Here is a 20,000-nt window from a genome sequence, read left to right as displayed (position 1 = left end):
AAATTACCTGAACAATTGCCTGTATTACAAATTTAATTTGGGAAGAAGAAATATCCAGAACTTACTTGTTGAATCTATGGAAGAGGGACTGACATTTCCTGATAACTCTAGCAGACCGAGATTCTTCTTCTTGGGCTCTGCTCAATGTAAAAGCATCATCCATGTGTCCTTCAAGTAACAGCACTGCCTGAAAACAGTAAGCATTTTCACAGAATAAATAACTTGGTAAATTAGCCTCTAATAATAATTTACATGGTTAAATTCAAATAGAATGTTAATGAAGAAAAACATTAGTGTTACAATATTTTGGATTCATTTGTAAACAAAAATAAATGACAAAATAACAATGGTCTTATTTTTGAAACTTTATAAAGAAATTCTGAAAGTTCTAGAATTCATAAGGACAGTTACTTAGCTTCCATGGTATATAAGTGATTATGATCACAACATTCCTCCTAAACAAGACACAAGTCTGTAGCAGGGTTACTCATTTACAGTTAAATGGACTGGAGCAACATCAGATGAAGTGTTTTGTTCAAAAACACAATGCACTGCCCAGTATGGGAATTGAAACCACAATTGCAAGATCATTAGGCCATGCACCTTCACATAAAATATTTAAGATGTATGCTTTATTGTATTTAGTTCAATGCCTCATGCTTCTGTGTTCAGATTGTATTGGATCTAAAATAGTTGATGCCATAACACCAATAATATAGCAGATTGGTTTAAGTAGTAACCCTTTAGCATTTAAACTGGCCATGTCTGGCCCAAATATTCTACCAGTTTTTTTAATCAGTCTGATCTGGTCTTTCACACCTACTTTACAATGTTATTTTAAAAACAAAGTCATCATATCTTCAAAATCTTGAAGCTACAAGATAATACATGACTAAGCTACAAGGTAATACATGATTAATTTTAATAATGAGAATAAATAAGCATTACATTTAAGAGAGTATTCTGAATGTTAAAGGATTATATAAACCTTCACCTTCACTGACAACACCTTTACAAAGTACACACATATGATATATATTTTACTTTACCTTTTTCTCTTCAACTCTCCCCACTCCTCTTTTCTTAGTTTCGTAGGTCATGTATGACAGCCATAGTCCTGAAGCGCAGTGCTGAATAAAAGTCATGGAATCTCCATATTTGATATCTGCTTTTCCCATGCCTTCATCTTCTCTTCCTTCACTTTGTTTTTTCTCATCCTATACAAAACATTGCAGAGAGAAAAGAAAAATTGAAATATTTGCAATATTTTTAAAATCAAGTTTTAAAAAATTTTAGCTTTTTTATTTTTGAAGTGGCCTTTATTTCTTTAAATTACATCTGCCTGTTTTATGTTGAAACTGGCTGGGTCTGGCCTCCCACACCAACACTATGATATTATTCTAAAAATAAACTATCTTATCATTAAAATCTCTATAGCCTGGGGCTTTAGTAGAAAACACTTGCCAAAATTCCACATAGTTGAACTAAACCCAAGACCACGTGACTAGGAACTGACACTCCATCAGTTACAGCAACGAGGGTTTCAGTTGATCTGATCAATGGAACAGCCTGCTTGCGAAATTAACATGCAGGTGGCTCAGCACTCCACAGATATGTGTACACTTAACGTAGTTTCCAGAGATATTCAGTGTGACACACAATATGACAAGGTTGGCCCTTTGAATGATAGATACAACTCATTTTTGCCAGCTGAGTGGACTAGGGTAATGCGAAATAAAGTGTCTTGTTCAAGGACACTATGTGCCACCAGGTATCGATCACACAACCTTACTGTTGTGAGCCAAACACCCTAACCACTAAATCATGCATCTTCACATCAATTGTAAGCAAGCTTCTTAACCATGCAGCCAAAGCTTTTATCTATGTATCACTTAAAGTCTTATTCAATTTTGATATTTGCCATCAAGTTAAACAATGACACTTACTTTAGTCATCAAAAGAAGAAATGTGGTTAGCTCTTCTGTTGCTCGGTTTCTGTGAACTGTTACCACTTGGTTATCACTATGTATTGACAAATATCTTCCAGAGGTAATGTGTCGAATGCGGCATTGGGAACCCCAGCCCAAGAATCCTCCCGACCACCTGTTAAAGAAAGGTAATTATTGATTATGTCAACTTCACAATTAAGGTTGTAATGAAGATTGAAAGTTTTAAAATTATAATTGGAAGAGAACAGGAGAACGGCTGTTTCTTAATTACATGATTAAATTTTTAAAAATACCTCTATTTCAATTTGAAGATATGATATTAACCTGTTTAGTTCATTTTTTATTTATTTATTATCAATATTTTTTATAGTAAATAAATTTAAGAAAATATCTTTTGGTATAAGCAAATGAGGCAGTAATGAATTAAACTATCCATCATATTTTATGCATAAACACCTTTGATAAGCTAGTTATGGTGGTATTTGTCTGGAGATAACGTCTTTTATGGACTTGTGTTAAAAACACAATGAATATCAGATATTGTATGATATTTGTGCTTTTAATATATCACGTTGACTGGAGATATTATCTCAAGATGGATGCTGCAGTAACTGGCCTATCAATAGTGTATATACATACAGTAAGATACATAAATAGCTATTATTTTTTCTTTAATTCTTTAAGAAGTATTTTGAATCTATGTATTTGTAACAAAACATGGTATACTTAATTAAAATTAAAGAATAAAATTCCACTTACTTTGTTCTGATGTGTTCTAATTGCCATAAAGACCTTGCATGGCTACAAACAGCACCAGTTTCATACATCACTGCACTGAAGTTAGAAGGAATTCCAGTTGAAATAAATGAAATATTAAGGTGGTGGTAGAGAGAGGAAAATAGGAGTCTCACTCAAATGAAACTACTGTATTTGATGGCATACAAGGTGCCCTTTATTTCTAAATCTGTCTCAAAACAGAAACAACCCACCCCAAATCTTATATGTGAAGTTGGGCCTCCCATAACTTTTAATGCCCTAAAAACTTTTTTCCTAAATATGTGCTCCTGAAATTAGGATGTGTCTAATATGAATGTGTATCTTTTAGGCCATCAAATATGGTATATTTTACGAAGCAATTAAAAATAGGATATAATTTAAGTATAGTTGAAAACCACTTTGATATTAAACTATTGTGTATGAAATGAAATGTAATTTCAATTAGAAATTTTACAACCAAGTACAAAATAAGGTTATACTAATAAAATAAGATTTACAAAATAATCTAGAAAGATGAAAATAAGTGAAGTGGACTGTGCACTTAAGATCATCATTGTTGCCATTTAATGTCCGTTTTCCATGCTGGCATGGGTTGGATAATTTGACTGAAGTTGGAAAGCCAGATGATTGCACCAGACTTCAGTCGTCTATTTTGACATGGTTTTCTATGGCTGGATGCCCTTCCTAATGCCAACCACTTTACGGAATGTAGTGGGTGCCTTTTATATGGCACCAGCACAAGTGCTTATTATGTGACACCAACACAGGTGCATTTTATGAGGCACCAGCATGGGTGCTTTGTGTGTTTTATGTGGAACCAGCATGGGTGCATTTTATGTAACACCAGCACCAATGCTTTTTATGTGATGCGAGCATGGGTTTACATGGCACCAACATGGATACTTTTTACATGACACCATAATGATTAAGGTGTAAGTATTAATATACTTATATTTTAGAAAGACAGAAAGAGGTGAATAAGGTGGCACAGACTCAGTACAATAATAATTAAAGAAGACTTACTTGTCCTCATTTTCACTTCCTGATCGTGGTATTGTAAGGCATTCATCCATATGACCGTGAAAAAGTCTCACTACATCTCCACCAAATACAAATCCTGAAGTGACATAATAAAAAAATAAAGACATGAATAACAACCACAGGAGGTTTATTTTGATAATATATAATCTTTACAATGATTGCATATGAAGGAGTATGGTCAAGCAGTTACGGTGTAAAATCAAGGTTTCGATTCCTAGACTGGGTTATATGTTATGTTCTTGAGCAAAACACTTCACTTCATGTTGTTCCAGTCCAAGCAGCTGTAAATGAATTCCAGTAAAACCTAGGATGTTAAATCTGCAATGGACTGACATCTTGTTCCAGGGCAAGGTTTGTAATCTTAGTTACTTATAAAGCATGGAAACTGGGCTAAATTCCAGCCTTATGAGTTCCTAAACTGCACAACACACTTAACTTTTATTGTAATAAATCTTATTTGATATACAGTTGACAAGTTAGCATGCAAAAAGAAAGGAAACAAGATATATACAACATTTGAAGATTGTATTTTAGGATAGAGAGGACAAAAATTATGTTTATGAATTTTTTTGCAAGATTCTTGATGTGAAAATGTGTGAAACAAACAAACAAAAAAAGATAAAGGCTGTAAAACTAAGTGAAACTTACCAAGAGACTTTAATCTGATTGCTCCTGAACACATAGGGACCACTGTCCATAATGTTTGTTGGAAAGATGCAATCACACTCACCCCGTAACCAATGTGCTAAGAAAAAAAAACCAACAAAAATAGAGTTTGTTAAAGAATATTTAAAAAGTGAAAGCTATTTTAATATACATTTCTGGGATTTTAACAACATATTTAATCTTCAATATTTAATCTGGGTTTGGCTTTAAACTGCATCCAGTAGTGGGGCCTTAGTTTGGGAGTTCCAAGGTTTTGAGGGGTGTGGAACTACCTCTTAGCCACTATTGTTCCTAGGTCTGAATAGGGTAGTGAAAATTGAGCTAGTCTTTAGCTACAGAAGGATTCCCCTTGTGGTCTCTTACCCACCATAGCCATCTTGAGCTAGTTTCAACTGCCATGCCTATTTTCCTGATGGCTTTCTTAAGTTGTCTGGGTTTCAGCCCTAGATTCTGCAGGAAATAACACACTGATCCAGATGGAAATTTGTGGCAGCTGATTTTTAAATGGAGAATGAAGCCTCATGCCAGCCTCATCAGCTAAGTCCTGATATTTCGATTTCTTTACCTGGTGGGAAATATGTCTCTCCTCCCAAGGCTCTGAGTTTGACCAGGATGATCGTTTTTGTTTTCCTGGAGAGCATGCTTTACTGAAAAGTCACAAACTCTCCCTCAAATCACATCATACTATCTTTAGCTATGCACTTAAATATTTTCACTCATGCACAAGCACTCATATATTTTATACACTTATAATGAGCCTCTTTTGGATGTAATACTCTCAATGTTGTTTTTTTTAAAAAAACATAAATCTTTGTTTTCTTCATAATTTTTATATAATATTTCGAAAATATATTCAAACAGCAAATATTTCAAAGGAAAAGCATACTTGGAGTATCAGCTGAATGACCAGAAACATGTAACTTAGAGTACTGGAACTATGATCCTTTTAGTTATAATGAGTTAAAGAGTATTCTACATTTATGTATTGAGTTTTGTAATTTTTTGCTTCTCATTTAATAAACAGAGATTTATACACATACATACACAGTTATATATACACATACACACATACACACACATACATGTGCGCACACATACATGTGTGCACGCATACACATGTATGTATGTACACATGTGCACATACACATTCAAGCATTCAATGTAAAAGTAATTTCAATCTCACCAAATATCTTTCTGAGGAAACGCTGACGAGGATAAGGTCATCTCCCACACGCACTTTCTCACCCTCTGATCTCTGTTTGGAAGCAGGATGTATCGTCCACCAACATGATTCACCTACAAGTAAAGAAGTGATAATTTTAATATGAAATCAAGCAAATATATAATATAGACTTCATTTCACAAGTTATCTTGGTTTCTTTTCATATTGTATTGTTAAATGCTTGCATAAAAATGTTAATAGCTCTTGCTATCAGATATTAAACCTCATTAAGTAAATATATTTTCATTGAAATAATTGGGACTAATATTGGTTCAACTGTTTGCTTTTTGTTATTTCTTTTTGTATGTCATTGTTGTTTAGGCAACTGAAGCAATCCTCAGACCAGTTCCAGCCTGGGTCAAACCATTTTCATTCTGGAACAGAGTAATTCAGACAGAATTATCCAATGTGTCTTTATTAAGATGGTAGGGTGTAGCTTTGGGGAAGGGGGGAAATTTGGCTGCTGTTTCTAGTAGGTGAAGCAACAATGTACAGCAGAGGCCTTGGTCAAGGATAATCATATCCCTTGGGCATGGGATCACCCAATGGCTAAAAGTATGAAACTAAAACCCAATCTCTAGTATTGATTTCTATAAAACAAATATGATAATGAATTTCTTTCCTGTTTTCTTTCTGCAACCCAAATCTAAAAAAAAAAATCAATTTGAGTTGAGGAGAAACTATGTCTCCTGATTTCAAGTGGATAGATATTTTCATAGCTAAAAGAAAACTATTGAAATATTTTGAAGTCACATTGTATATTCTAGAATTTGGTAATGATGATGACCTTTTAAATGCTGCTTTAATGAGAGTGAAGACATGCGGCTTAGTGGTTAGGATAGTCAGCTCAAGATCGTAAGGTCATGAGTTTGATTCCTGGTGGTACATTGTACCCTTAAGCAAGACACTTTATTTCATGTTGCTCCAGACCTCTCAGTTGGTAAAAATGAGTTGTACCTGTAATTCAAAGAGCCAGCCTTGTCACATTCTATGTCAAATGGAATCTTCATGAAAGCTATATTAAGGGTACATGTGTCTGTGGAGGGCTCAGTCACTTGCACGTTAATTTCATGAGCAGGCTGTCCTGTTGATTAGATCAACTGGAACCCACATCATCATAACTGATAGAGTCAGTTTTTTGTTTTTTAATGAGTCTGGTAGTAACCCAGTTGATTGAACATCTGAAAACTCACAGTCAAATTGTCCTGACTGAAATGTATCATCATCATCATCCTCGTTTAACATCCATATTTCCATGGTCACATGAGTCAGATGGAATGTTTTGAGGCAGATTTTCTATAGCCAGATGACTTTTCTGTTATTACCTCTCACCTGTTTCCATGCAAGGTATTATTTTTTCCATAGCTAAATGTGTTTTTCACAGAAGACTGGAAATGAACAACATTGCTTGTCAATGGTGAAGCTTTTTGACAACCTCACATGATGCCAAGACAAGGACACACACACACACACACATGTATATGACAGGCTTGTTTTAGTTTCCAGTGACCAAATTCTCTTATAAGACTTTGGTCAGGCAGGAACTATAGTAAAAGACACTTGTCCAAGCGTAGCACTGTAGGACTGAATCTAAGAACATATGCTTGGAAAGCAAGCTTCTTAACAATACAGCCTTGTTGTAGTTTCAGATATTAATATCAAAACATTATACTATTTATATTTATACTTATTTGGCTGAAGAAACCGATGAAAAACTCTCTACAAATATTACATTTAATTTACAACTAATAAAGTCTCAGAAATGTGAAAAAGAAAACCCTGATAAATTTTAGGAATTAAATATTTTATTTGAACTAAATGTTTTATAAGTTTTTGCACTGAAATTGATATTTATTTTATTTGAATTGGAACAAAAATGAAGATAGTTATACACAGCAGACTATATCTATACTTATATTCTAATATCTACTGTATAACACGTTAGTTTTTGTTTTATATCTCTGAAAAATACAATTATAAGATTGAGATTTCAATGATGTGATTGTTTACTTTTAGAATGTCATTGTAGGGTAGATGTGAGAAGCCAGATTTGGCCAGTTTGAATATAAAACATAGAATATGTAGCTAGATCTGGTCAGGATGAATATAAAAACAAGTAAAATATTTAGGCCAAATACGGCCAGTTTAAATGCTCAAATATTGATAGCATTCCTTGTTTTGATTTTATTAAAAATAAGTTTACTGTGGTTTGTAAATATGGAGGATAATCTTTTGGCCTCAAGTTTAGATTTAATATGATGCAACAAAATTTATGTCTTTGACATAAAATAAAAATATAAGATTATTTCAAATGTCATAAGTAGCAATTGTTTATGAAAAAAAAGATGAAATTTTCACAAATATTTTCAAAATCTCATTTAAGAAACAGTATATCTTCACATTCATGAAACATTTATTGCTTAAACATGATGAAAGCACAAAGAGAAAAAAAATTGAGTAATAAAAGAATATTTTTTACATGAAATTGCGAAGATAAAGATGGAATGCAAAATGGTTGAGCACTGAAGATGCAACACAAAGCAGATGAAAAGTGAAAAGAAAAAGAAGCATGAGAAACTGATTCTCAGTCACAAAAAATATAAAAGAAAAAAACAAATGTTTTGGCACTAATGATGACAGAAAAGCAACAGCTAGCTCACCAAATATGAAGATCAGAAAACAGAGATTGAAACGAAACCTAAAGAGATGTCGTTGCTCGCAGTGAAAACAATGAGAATAATAGAAAATAAAAATAAAAGACAATGATGATGATGATGATGATGATGATGATGATGATGATGATGATGATGATGATGATGATGATGATGATGATGATGATGATGATGATGATGATGATGATGATGATGATGATGATGATGATGATGATGATGATGATGATGATGATGATGATGATGATGATGATGATGATGATGATGATGATGATGATGATGATGATGATGATGATGATGATGATGATGATGATGATGATGATGATGATGATGATGATGGTGGTGGTGGTGGTGGTGGTGGTGGTGGTGGTGATGATGATGAAAGGAATGAGAGAAAAATATGGTAAATTACACATTATACTAAAACAAAATAATTATAAGGAATAAAACAGAATAAAATTAATAAGTTGGACACAATAAATAAATAAATAAAATTCTAAAACAGAAGTTATACTATATATATATATATATATAAACATACATACACATATGTGTGTATATATATATATATATATATATATATATATATATATGTATGTGCACACATACACACATATATATATCAAAATAGGAAGAAAGCACAGGCAAATGAAGAAAAGTTTTTGTTTTATTGTTTCTGCTTCAGAAAACAAAAGCTAATGAAGGAGAAAAAAAGAGAGAAAAAATTATATATAAAAATATATTTGTGTGTGTGTGTGTGTGTGTGTTTGTGTGTGTGTGTGTGTGTGTGGGCGTGTGTGTGTGTGTGAAAGCTTTTGTTAATGAAATGAAAAAAGTGAAAATGAATTATTAGGTGAAGCTATTAATTCGAAATCATTTTATTCTTGTAAAATATTAACCTCTATAAAAACATAGATTTCAAAATTGACACCTAATTATCTGCTATACAGCAAGTAGCCAGCAGTAATTGCAAGAACAGTCACATTACTCAGCCATTCATTGGCAAAACTTTGCTTTCTTTAATATCAGATATTATCAAAAATATCTAATGATGCTGATGTACTTTTATAATAATTTTCATCACCAACCTTACTTCTGCCAATTTTTTTCCTATATTTATAAATGATCTTCTTGAAACCTGTTATTTTCCTTAAAATCTAAAACTATGCCCTTAGTTAAGAATTTAAAAATTCTTTTGGAATTATCTCTAGCATTTTTCAAATTCAAAAAATAGTCAGAGAAAAAAACTCACATCAGGTGAGTGTTTTTTTGAAGGAAGTGGAAACCCTTCAGTCTCATTCTTGATATTATCCAAGAGCAATAGGGCAGCAAGCTGGCAGAAATGTTAGCAAACTGGCAAAAATGTCAAGTGACGTTTTGTTTGTCTCCATGTTCTGAGTTCAAATTCTGTCAAGGTTGACTCTGCCTTTCATCTTTTCGGGCTCAATAAAATAAGTAGCAGTCAAGCAAACTTGCTGGCCTTGCACCAGGATTTACTGATGCATATTGATTTGATTATTAATCATAGAAGCATATTGATTGTAAGGTGTTGAGTGATATTTTTAACTTTACTTTTTTCAGTTATTGGAATGGGGCTATGCAAGGGCAGCACCTTGAAGTGCTTTAGTGGAACAAAACCATCATAGCACCTACATTTTTTTTTAAAGTCTGGTACTTATTTCAGCAATGTCTTTTGATGAACTGCCAAGTTATGGGGACATAAACAAACTGACACTAGTTGTCAAGTGGTGACAACCCCCCCCCCCCCACAACAGTGTTCAACACAGTTCCTATCTACCAAATTTACTCAAATTGCATAGGTTGTCCCAGGGCACATATGAGACTGAAACTGAAAGCATGTGGATGCAAAATGAGCTTCTTAAGCAAACAGTTATGCCTGCATCTATGTTAAGGAGAATTTAAATATGAAAATTGTATTAATCAGTAGTGGAATGACAAAACTTGTACTTCTTGGTAACGGAATATTACTTGTAGTATTTAGTTACCAAGGTCACTTTGTCATTAATTCTTTGAGGGTCAATGCAATAACATTCCAATAAAGTACTGGAATTGATTTATATTCCCATACTACATCCCAGAGTTGTTCTTAAATCTGTTTTAGCTTTCATGACCAGAGCCATTCTGGACATCACTTAATTGTAAACGGAATTATAATAGATATTGTAAACTTAGTTCAGTTTCCCTCGAGTATACTTTTAATGAATTTTCATCAGATGTCTCCAAACAGGACAATAATTATTTGATAGGCTAATGTAGTCATTGAAATATATCTACTCGACCAGCATCAGCAAAAAATCTGCTTGATTTTTTTCAGTTTTCTCTTTCTGATCATGTAATAATTTCTATGCTTAAATCTTCAAATGTGTGAACAGAGTAATATTTTCTTCTAGTTATATGGCAATTTCATGCTTTCAACCTTTTGTCATTGACACTCAGTATGCCAACAGATTATAGTTGGGATTCTTTATATTTCTTCTTTCTTACCCTGTCATTTTTAGAGAAGAAATACTGTTTTCTGTTCCTATCAAGCTTCTAAACAAAGCCTCCTGCTATTTACACATGCCTGCTTTGAAGCACAGCCCCTGCTATTTTCCTTCTTTCTTTTTATCCTATACACAACTATGCTATGCAGGTAATTGTTGACTGGTTCTCAGGTATACAACAGTTATTCTTAAACCTATGACATGTTTATCCTCTATACCAATAAGCTGGGTATGTTGCCATATTCAGTTGTATGTTATTAACTTTGTGAAGAAAAAACAAATTATCTTTATAAAGAAAAGAACTGAAAATCGAAATTGCAAATTTGATAAAAAAAAGAAGAAAATATAGACATTTAAAGAATAATTAAGTCTAAGATATGTTATGCCAAATCTGCTACATTGATTAAAGCCTATTCACAACAACATCATTTTTTACTGATCTATTCTAAGCAACTAAGCCCTTGATTTCCATACCGTACTACTTTATTTCATTAAACGATATGTATGATCCTCATTTACAATTGAAATATACAGCTTCCTGTGTTGAATGCATTTGAAAAATACTTGTTCTATCAAGGCAAAGTGTTTTCTTTTGTTTAGCAAGTGCATTTTTACACAGCATTCAATTAGATTCTAGCTATTCTTGAAATAACTTCTCTGTACAATTCTGTATCTGTTGCCTAATACCTATTAACAGATAACCTGGTTTACACTTTAAATTAATGGAAGAATTGTAACAGAATGTTGAAACTTGAGAAGAGTTTAAGTAGCTCAGTGTGAAGATGCCAAAGACTATCAGGAACAAGAAGGGGCACAGCTTATAAATTAGGCAATGCACCTTCTTGTCACTTAGATCTTTCTCAAGTTTCAACATTCTCTTACTTCTTTTCTTGAAGAACCGTTGCCTGGTTATCAGCAGACTGACAAACAGCATATGTTTAATACCACATAAATGACTATAATAATGAAAAGATAGAAGACAAAGTCTGAAAATAGATCATTAGCAAACATAATAATTTACTAAACACCCATCTAAAATAAATCCTTTCAAAAGATTGTAGTTGTGGATTTTGACACTCATCATACATTCAAATGTGATTCCTGTATTGTCTACTAAACTTAAGCATGCAGAGCAGTGTCATTGTCTTCTTAATCATTAGCATAATTGCACAATAGTATCTTGCAGATGGCATCTAAATTATAATCTCTGATAATGGTTTATTCTTATTGTTTCTTTCTTTAGATTATTATCCTTGACTTTATAGAAAATTACTGCAGCTGACCTATTATTCATCAGTTCTTAGCTGACAGTCATTTAATCAATACCAGATCTATATGATTACAAAATCTACATCATTGACTGTAAAAAGAGCCAGCTGATGAGAAATTCTAGCTTCCTCCTCCATTTATGAAGACAGAGGTAATAATAATTTCCACTCACCAACAAAGTCACCAATGTCATTGCAGTCAACTAATTAATAGAAACAAAAATTAAAAAACAATTCAAATCAAGAAACAAAAGTAAAAAACAGTGAAACAAGCAAAATAAATAATGAACAAAAATATAAACAACAATGACAGAGCAGAAAACTGACAATTTTTCATATCAAACTCATAAACATAACAGAGACAAAATTACAAAAATCAATTGCAAACATCATATTAGTAACATCACATCACATGCTGCAGTCATCAAACATTGTAGCAAAACAGCAAAGGACATGAAAATGTTCCCATTCACCATTTGTGTGAGGTCAGCCATTGCAAACATAATGAAATGTAGAAGTGCAGTTAATTAGGATAATTATTGTAAATGACAAAATTTACATCCTTTGTACTGATATATATATCTTCGTTCTACTTAACAAGTCATACAGATGCTGGGTCTTTAGATCTTACTTCAAGAATATTATTGTAGCTAGTAGGTACATGCCTAAGATTAATTGTTTGAACAGAACTATATCAACTAGGAACATTAATTAAATGATGATCAGTTATATAATATAGTTATTACTGTCAATGAATTTGCTACAATCTCTTTTTCTTAATTACACCTATTATAATTGGCTTCAAAGACTTCTGAACTTCTTCAAAGACCATGGAATACTCAAATGTCAGTAGTATATATTCTGCTTTGTGGCATAATTTTCAGCTCCCATTACTAATTCTGCATTACTCCATTACTAATTTCTGTGTGACTTCTAACCTCTTTCAACATGTATTATAAAAGTGATTACACAAGAAATAAACATTTGTCAAGCATCAAATTTTTCACCTGAATTGTTAACCAAGTATTCCTCTATTTCCCATATCATTTCCCCAGAAACAAAATAATAGTAACAGCAAAATGTATATAATATATATAATATTATATAAATATTATGTATCTTATATATATATATATGTTTATATTTATACACACACATATACATATATATATATACATAAATATATACATATACATATATATATATATATATATATATATATATATATATATATATATATACATATATATATATATATATATATATATATATATATATACACATAGTGTAATGTAGTATATATACTTAAATATATATATTAGGTCATCCTATAAATAATACAGTTTTTCCAATTGCATGAAAAATTGCATGTCAGAGGGGGACAGGATAAACTACTTGCATCATCTTGCTATAAACGCAGGTAGTAATTTTACCTTGTCCTTATTCTTAGAACAAGTTTTGAGGAGTGCAGTTCGATTTCGTCAGATATTTTTTCAAAGCTATAATGGAAGTGACAAAGGACCATATTTGGCATATTTTATTTTATGAGTTCAGTAAAGGCAACAGCACAACGGAAAGTGTGAGGAATATTAATGTAGCCTTGTCCTGGAAGATCTGTAGAGCTCAATGAGGACATCTTGCAAATCATGGTGGAACAAAATCCTATTGCAATTGTTGAGGAACTAGCAGAGAAGCTTGGACTTGGTCATCCAACCATTCATCGACACCTGCATGCCATCAGAAAAGTCAGCAAATTAGATCAATGGATATCTCACAAACTTTCCGAGTCTAATCGCATGCAGAGAGTAAATGTGTGCTCTTCTTTGCTGTCATGAGTCATGAATGAACCTTTTATTGGACTGAATAGTGATTGGTGATGAGAAATGGGTTCTCTGCAAAAATGTCAAGTGCCGAAGACAGTGGGTAGGGAAAGGAGAAACACTGGTACCCCAGGCTAAATAAGAAGGTTTTCACCCATGTAAGGCATTGTTAACTGTTTGGTGGAATATGAAAGGTTTAGTCCACTTCGAACTTTTAAACCCAAACCAAATGATAAGTCAGCACTAGAAGAAAAACAACCATCTTTGGTTTCAAGACGAATGGTGTTCTTCCCTCAGAATAATGCCCAGCCACATACAGCAAAGATGACATTCCAAAAGCTGGAGTAGTCTGAATGGGAAATGATGTCCCACCCACCACTTTCGCCCGATATTGCCCCATCTGATTATCATTTATTTTGTAGTCTTCAAAATCATTTGAACAGAAAATATATGAATTCTGTAGATGAGATCAGAACAGTACTGGAGGAATATTTTTCGTCATGGCCAAGTGCATTTTAGAAGAGGAGCCTTGCAAGTCTACCAGATAGATGGAAGAACATTGTTGATAATGAAGGAGAGTACATTTTAGATTAAAAAGAACTTTGTTTATCTTAATTTTTAAAAATAAAAGAACTATAAAAAACTGCATTATTTATGGGATGACCGAATATATATATATATATATATATATATATATATATATATATATATACACACACATATATACATACATTGTGTAATGTAATATATATATATATATATATATATATATATATATATATATATATATAAAGTACCCAGTACACTCTGTAAAGTGGTTGGCATTAAGAAGGGCATCCAGCCATAGAAACCAAGCCAAAACAGACTATGGAAACTGATGGCCTTGACAGTTCCTGTCAAGTTGTCCAGCCCATGCCAGCATGGGTAACAGACGTTAAGTGTTGATAATGATGGTGATAATGATGATGATGATATATATATATAGTATAATATATATAATAATGATCACAGTTCTATAAAATAAACTGGTAATTTGATCAACTATCTGTGATTTGCAGTATAAGAGCAGTTGATTGATAGAATTGGTGGTGTGACAGACAAAATGCTTTGTAGTATTTAGTTCTGTCCTTTGATATTTGAGTTTGTACTTTTTTGGAGTTGATTTTTTCCTGCCATTCTTCTGTAATCGATAAAATAATTTCCAGTCAAATACACCATCATCAACCCCTGGACAATAATTTCTCAGTTCCTTGAACCCATAGAGCTGGCTACCTGGCCTCCATAGTAAATAAGTGACCCAGATCACTCATATGTTATGGTCTCATATGTTATGGTCTCATATGCTATGGTCCATTGCAGGCTACACACTTACTGCTGAGTGAACTGGAAAAATGTGAAATGAAATGTTTTTCTCAAGGACACAATACTCCACCTGATCCAAGAATTGAAACCATGATCTTGCAATTATGAATGAAACACCCAACCCACTAGTCAAGTACAGGAATTGATTGAAATCACTGTACTATCCACCAAAATTTGAACTGATGCTAGAAACGATTATATATAAAGCATACAATATTTGAGTAAAGCGGTGAGCTGTCAGAATCATTAGCACACTGGGCAAAATGCTTAGCAACATTCTGTTCATCTTTACATTCTGTGTTCAAATTCTGCCATGGTCGATTTTGCCTTTCATCCTTTTGGGCTCGATAAAATAAATACCAGTCTAGCACTAGGGTTGATGTAATCAGCTTATTGTGAAATTGCTGGCCTTCAACCAAAATTGCAAACCAATATTAAATATTTTAGTATCTTTTGATTGTTGCCCACAAAAAAAATTGATCCATAATATACTGGAATATCATATACATGATATCCCAATAACTCTAAATTAAATGATATTCCAATAACCCTAAATTAAATATGATGTTCCTTATAACTACATTCACTTGCATATACCCATTCCCCCACACTTATACAACCCCTTCTCTGGTTACCCATTTTGTATCCCCAACATTCTTAGTTCCTGCACTAGTCACTACATCCAGTTTTTTCTTTCTTAAGACTTTGCCCCTCTAGAATACCATTTCTTTCCATATTTTTTTCCACAGCTTTGACTTGTAAATAACAATATTGTTCACATCAACGATCTGTGAACAATGTGTGAAAACTATGGTTGCATCTTGACCTTCTTCCACATCAAACTAGTGAAAAAAGGGTGGAAGTCAATATAACACTTAGTTGGTGCAGGTTGGCAGTGTAGTAAGAAGCTTGCTTCTCAACCACATAATCCAGGGTTCAGTTCCACTGTCTGACAACTTGGACAAGTATCTTCTGCTATAGCCTCTGGTTGACCAAAGCCTAGTGCATGGATTTGGAAGACAGAAACTGAATGGAGCCTGTTGCATATATGTATGTATATATGTGTGTGTGTCTTTGTCTCTGTTTGACCCCCAACACTGGTTGACAACTGGCGTTGGTATGCTTTCATTCATGTAACCTAGCAGTTCAGCAAAAAAGACTGATAGAATATGTGCCGGACTTGAAAAAAATAAGTACTGGGTTGGTTCATTTGACTAAAAAATATTTCAAGGTGGTGCAATGGTCTAATGACTGAAACAATTAAAAGTTAAAAAACAGAAGGTATACAAACTGGGAATTTTTCACAAAAACATTCAAACCAAACAAACTTTATACCATGCTCTTCAGAGTAGGTTTATGCTATCACATGCTGTAATATTTCATCATACCATGCATGACTTTTGATATTAAAAAAAGAAAGACGAAAAATGTTTTCCAATTTATTCAAGACACAAAACTCTCTGCATTAAAATACTTCACACTCATTGTAAGTCTGCCGCCAACTTTGGCTATTCTCAAATCAATAAAACTATTGTATACAGCAGCTGTATCTCAACAACTGTATCTTCTACTCTAACAATAATAATATAACAGTAGCATTGTCTTATGCTACAAGGCTTTCAGTAGAAGAGACTGGATACAAAATGATATAAACCTGTCTTGCCTGCCAGTTGCATCACATATACAGAACAATTGAGTATACATTATTCACTTCATGAGAATTTACTACCTTAGTTATTGTCTTATAATTGAGGATCAATTGAGCCATAAGTTTTCAGTCAAACAGCCTTTTAACAGCTGTTTGTACTATAATTGTTGATCAGACCTAGTATAGTCAATGAATTAGATAAAAAAATATTTGTGCTCCAGTATGGCCACAGACTCTGGTTGAAACTATTTACTGAGTAATAAGGAAATTTTGTGGAACTGATTATCAGATTAATGTAGGCCTTCATGTGTTGCCATTATCAGAGTTTACTCTGATGTAAACATTCTGACTTGGCCTCTGGCCTGAGGATCAGTTAATGTCTTGATATCCTACTTCTCATCACACTAACTTATGTTCAGTCACTTTTTCCTCTCTTTCTAACTAAGGCATTCAAATTTTCAAAGAAAAAAAAAAGATTGCAATCATGATACAAAAGTTATATGAATGATAAAGAAACTTATACAGTCATCTATGTGTCATAGTTAATGTATCTTTTATTTGTTTCAGTCATTAGACTACGGCCATGCTGGGGCACCGCCTTGAAGAATTTTTAGTCAGATGAATCAATCTCAGTACTTATTTATTTTTTAAAGTCCAGTACTCATTCTATCAATCTCTTTTGCTGAACTGTTAAGTTTTAAAATAGTAACTTTGTCCAAATTGACCAACATATATTTGAAGCATGATTGCAATTTTGACTGAATCACGTTTTAAAATTTAAATAACAAAAATAACAATTGATATTAGAAAACAAAAAATTTAGAGTTTTTAAAAAATATCATCTCTACATCTAAATGTTCAAGTTATGATGTTTCACACTCTCTCTCTATATATAATGCTTTGTACTACTTTTAAAAGTATTCTTTAAAAAATTGCAGTCACTAAACCTCTTCTTTTTTCTCATTTCATTATATCATTCCTGTTATATCTAAAATTTACAAGCCAAATATTGTTTCAAGGTTTACTTATTATAGTTGCTTAACCCCAGGTTGCCTCTAATCAGGTAGACTTATGATCAAAGCCTTTCCAGCTATGGGTATCTCAGTCATGTTATTTCAGGTAAAGTGCACAAAGAGTTTCACTATCAAATCATATCAAGTGTCTCTTGATTTTTAAGACAGAGTGTGATATTATGAAGTTTGTGTGATGTAATATTTTTTCAACACAGTATCATAATTTCTGACTTAATTAGAATAACTAAACTTTTAAGATAATGTAATAAATGACTGAGAAAAAAATATAGATTGCTCTACTTCTTAGTTTGGGACAAAAATATAGATTACTCTACTTCTTAGATTGAGACAAAAATATAGATTACTCTACTTCTTAGATTGCCTCTTCTCCGGATTTATGTTTTTCTAAAAACAATATATATATATTTCATTTTTGGATTTGGTTTAAAAGATTCCTTATATGAGTTCGTATATTGAAGCATATTCTGTTGTGCCTGGGGAGAGTCATTCTCTTTTAGTGCCTTATAATTTAACACATTCACCTGTAAAATTTCCACTTATTTCTTTTTTAATTTTCAAAAATTTTTTTGCATCTTGCAACCTTTTCAATAGTTTTGACTGTCCATTATTCACACTTTCATTCTTTTTTGTTTGTCTGTGCACATATGTGTCGGTTAGTGTATGCATGTGTGTGCCTACACAGGCATGCATGCATGTATGTATGTATGTATGCATGTGTGTTGCATGTATGTGTGTGTGCATATGCATATATATATGTATGTGTGTATATTTGTATGTATGTATGTATTCTGCATATTCATGTGTTTGCATGTCCGTGTTTATGTGTTTTTATGTATGTGTGTGTGTGTGTGTTTGTATATGTGTGTGTGTACCTCTGTCTCCTTCTATGTGCATGTCTGAGTGTGCGTGTGTGTTTTGCAACCATGTACTGTGTATGTATGGATGTGCATCTTCATATATGTGGACGTGTGTCTCCATATGTGTCCTTGTGTGAAGTAAAGTGTGTGTGTGTATGTGTGTGTGTGTGTGTGTGTGTGTGTAAGGTCATGTGTTTCAGTCTCCATTTGTGTATGTGTGTGTATGTGTGCTTGTCTGTTCATATAACCTATGTACCTATCTGCCTGTATGTTGGTCTGTTTACTTCCATATCCATATGCTTATATACATGTGCATATACAAATATATACATAGACCCCCCCCACACACACATACATACATCTATCTACATAACAGCCCACTAACTATTCTACTCTACCTATGTAAACTGTGGGTATGGGAGTATGATATCTACTATGTATATTTTCTATTTTGTATTGGGGAAGTTTCATTTGTGAGGACGTACTCCTGTATTTGTCTGAGATATGTAGATGACATTAATATCATAGCTAGGACCAACTCTAGTAATGGTAATGTAGAAACTGAGAGGAACGTAATGGAAAGCATCCAGCAAGTAGCTAACTCCATCCACCAAAGTATCAAGGTAACTATAGATTACTCTAATACGCACCCCAATAAGAGACTCTCCGTACTTGATACTGAACTTTGGTTAGAGACTGTGAAAAATAGAGTGCTGTTCCTCCACTCCTATTACATGAAACCCATAGCTTCGAAATATGTTGTTCACAAGAACTCAGCTTTGTCACACAACATGAAAGTTAACATACTGATAGCAGACTTAGTTAGGATAATGAACAATGTGTCCCCACTATGCGAACCCTATGAAATGAAAAAACATATACAGAACTTCATGCACTGCATGCAATTCACTGCACATGATCAGAAAGATAGGGTTCGAGTATACAGGGGTGCTAGAAGGAAATTAGATAACATTATACATAACGATACCAGTGGTGCCTGCTCTAGATATAGAAACAAAGACTGGAGTAGGATACAAAGAACTTGTGACAAAGCAAACAAGGCAAACATGTGGTATAAAACCAACAAATATCAAGGAGTGATGTTTTTAGAGGCCACAGCCCATGGAGAACTAGCCCGTAGATTTAGAAAAGCCCTGAAGGAGACCATACTCAATATTAAGAT

General features: G+C 33.0%; 1 protein-coding gene across 50 annotated transcripts in view; it reads right to left on the bottom strand.

Moving 5' to 3' along the window:
* Positions 1-20,000, bottom strand: part of LOC106881762 (ryanodine receptor) — a 385,182-nt gene that overhangs the window by 251,227 nt on the left and 113,955 nt on the right. For all 50 annotated transcript variants that reach the window (XM_089360088.1, XM_014932251.3, XM_014932252.3 and 47 more), the window contains 7 exons: positions 5,617-5,729; positions 4,416-4,512; positions 3,750-3,843; positions 2,709-2,783; positions 1,947-2,103; positions 1,050-1,217; positions 66-187 (listed from right to left, as the gene is read on the bottom strand). In XM_089360088.1, the coding sequence (XP_089216214.1) occupies positions 66-187; positions 1,050-1,217; positions 1,947-2,103; positions 2,709-2,783; positions 3,750-3,843; positions 4,416-4,512; positions 5,617-5,729 (826 nt within the window). The remainder of the gene's footprint in view (positions 1-65; positions 188-1,049; positions 1,218-1,946; positions 2,104-2,708; positions 2,784-3,749; positions 3,844-4,415; positions 4,513-5,616; positions 5,730-20,000) is intronic.

This window comes from Octopus bimaculoides, chromosome 11, assembly GCF_046866305.1.
Source record: "Octopus bimaculoides isolate indiv1 chromosome 11, ASM4686630v1, whole genome shotgun sequence".
NCBI classification, from domain to species: domain Eukaryota; kingdom Metazoa; phylum Mollusca; class Cephalopoda; order Octopoda; family Octopodidae; genus Octopus; species Octopus bimaculoides.
The sequence above is the reverse complement of the archived record's forward strand: the minus strand, read 5'-3'. Positions and strand labels throughout refer to the sequence as shown.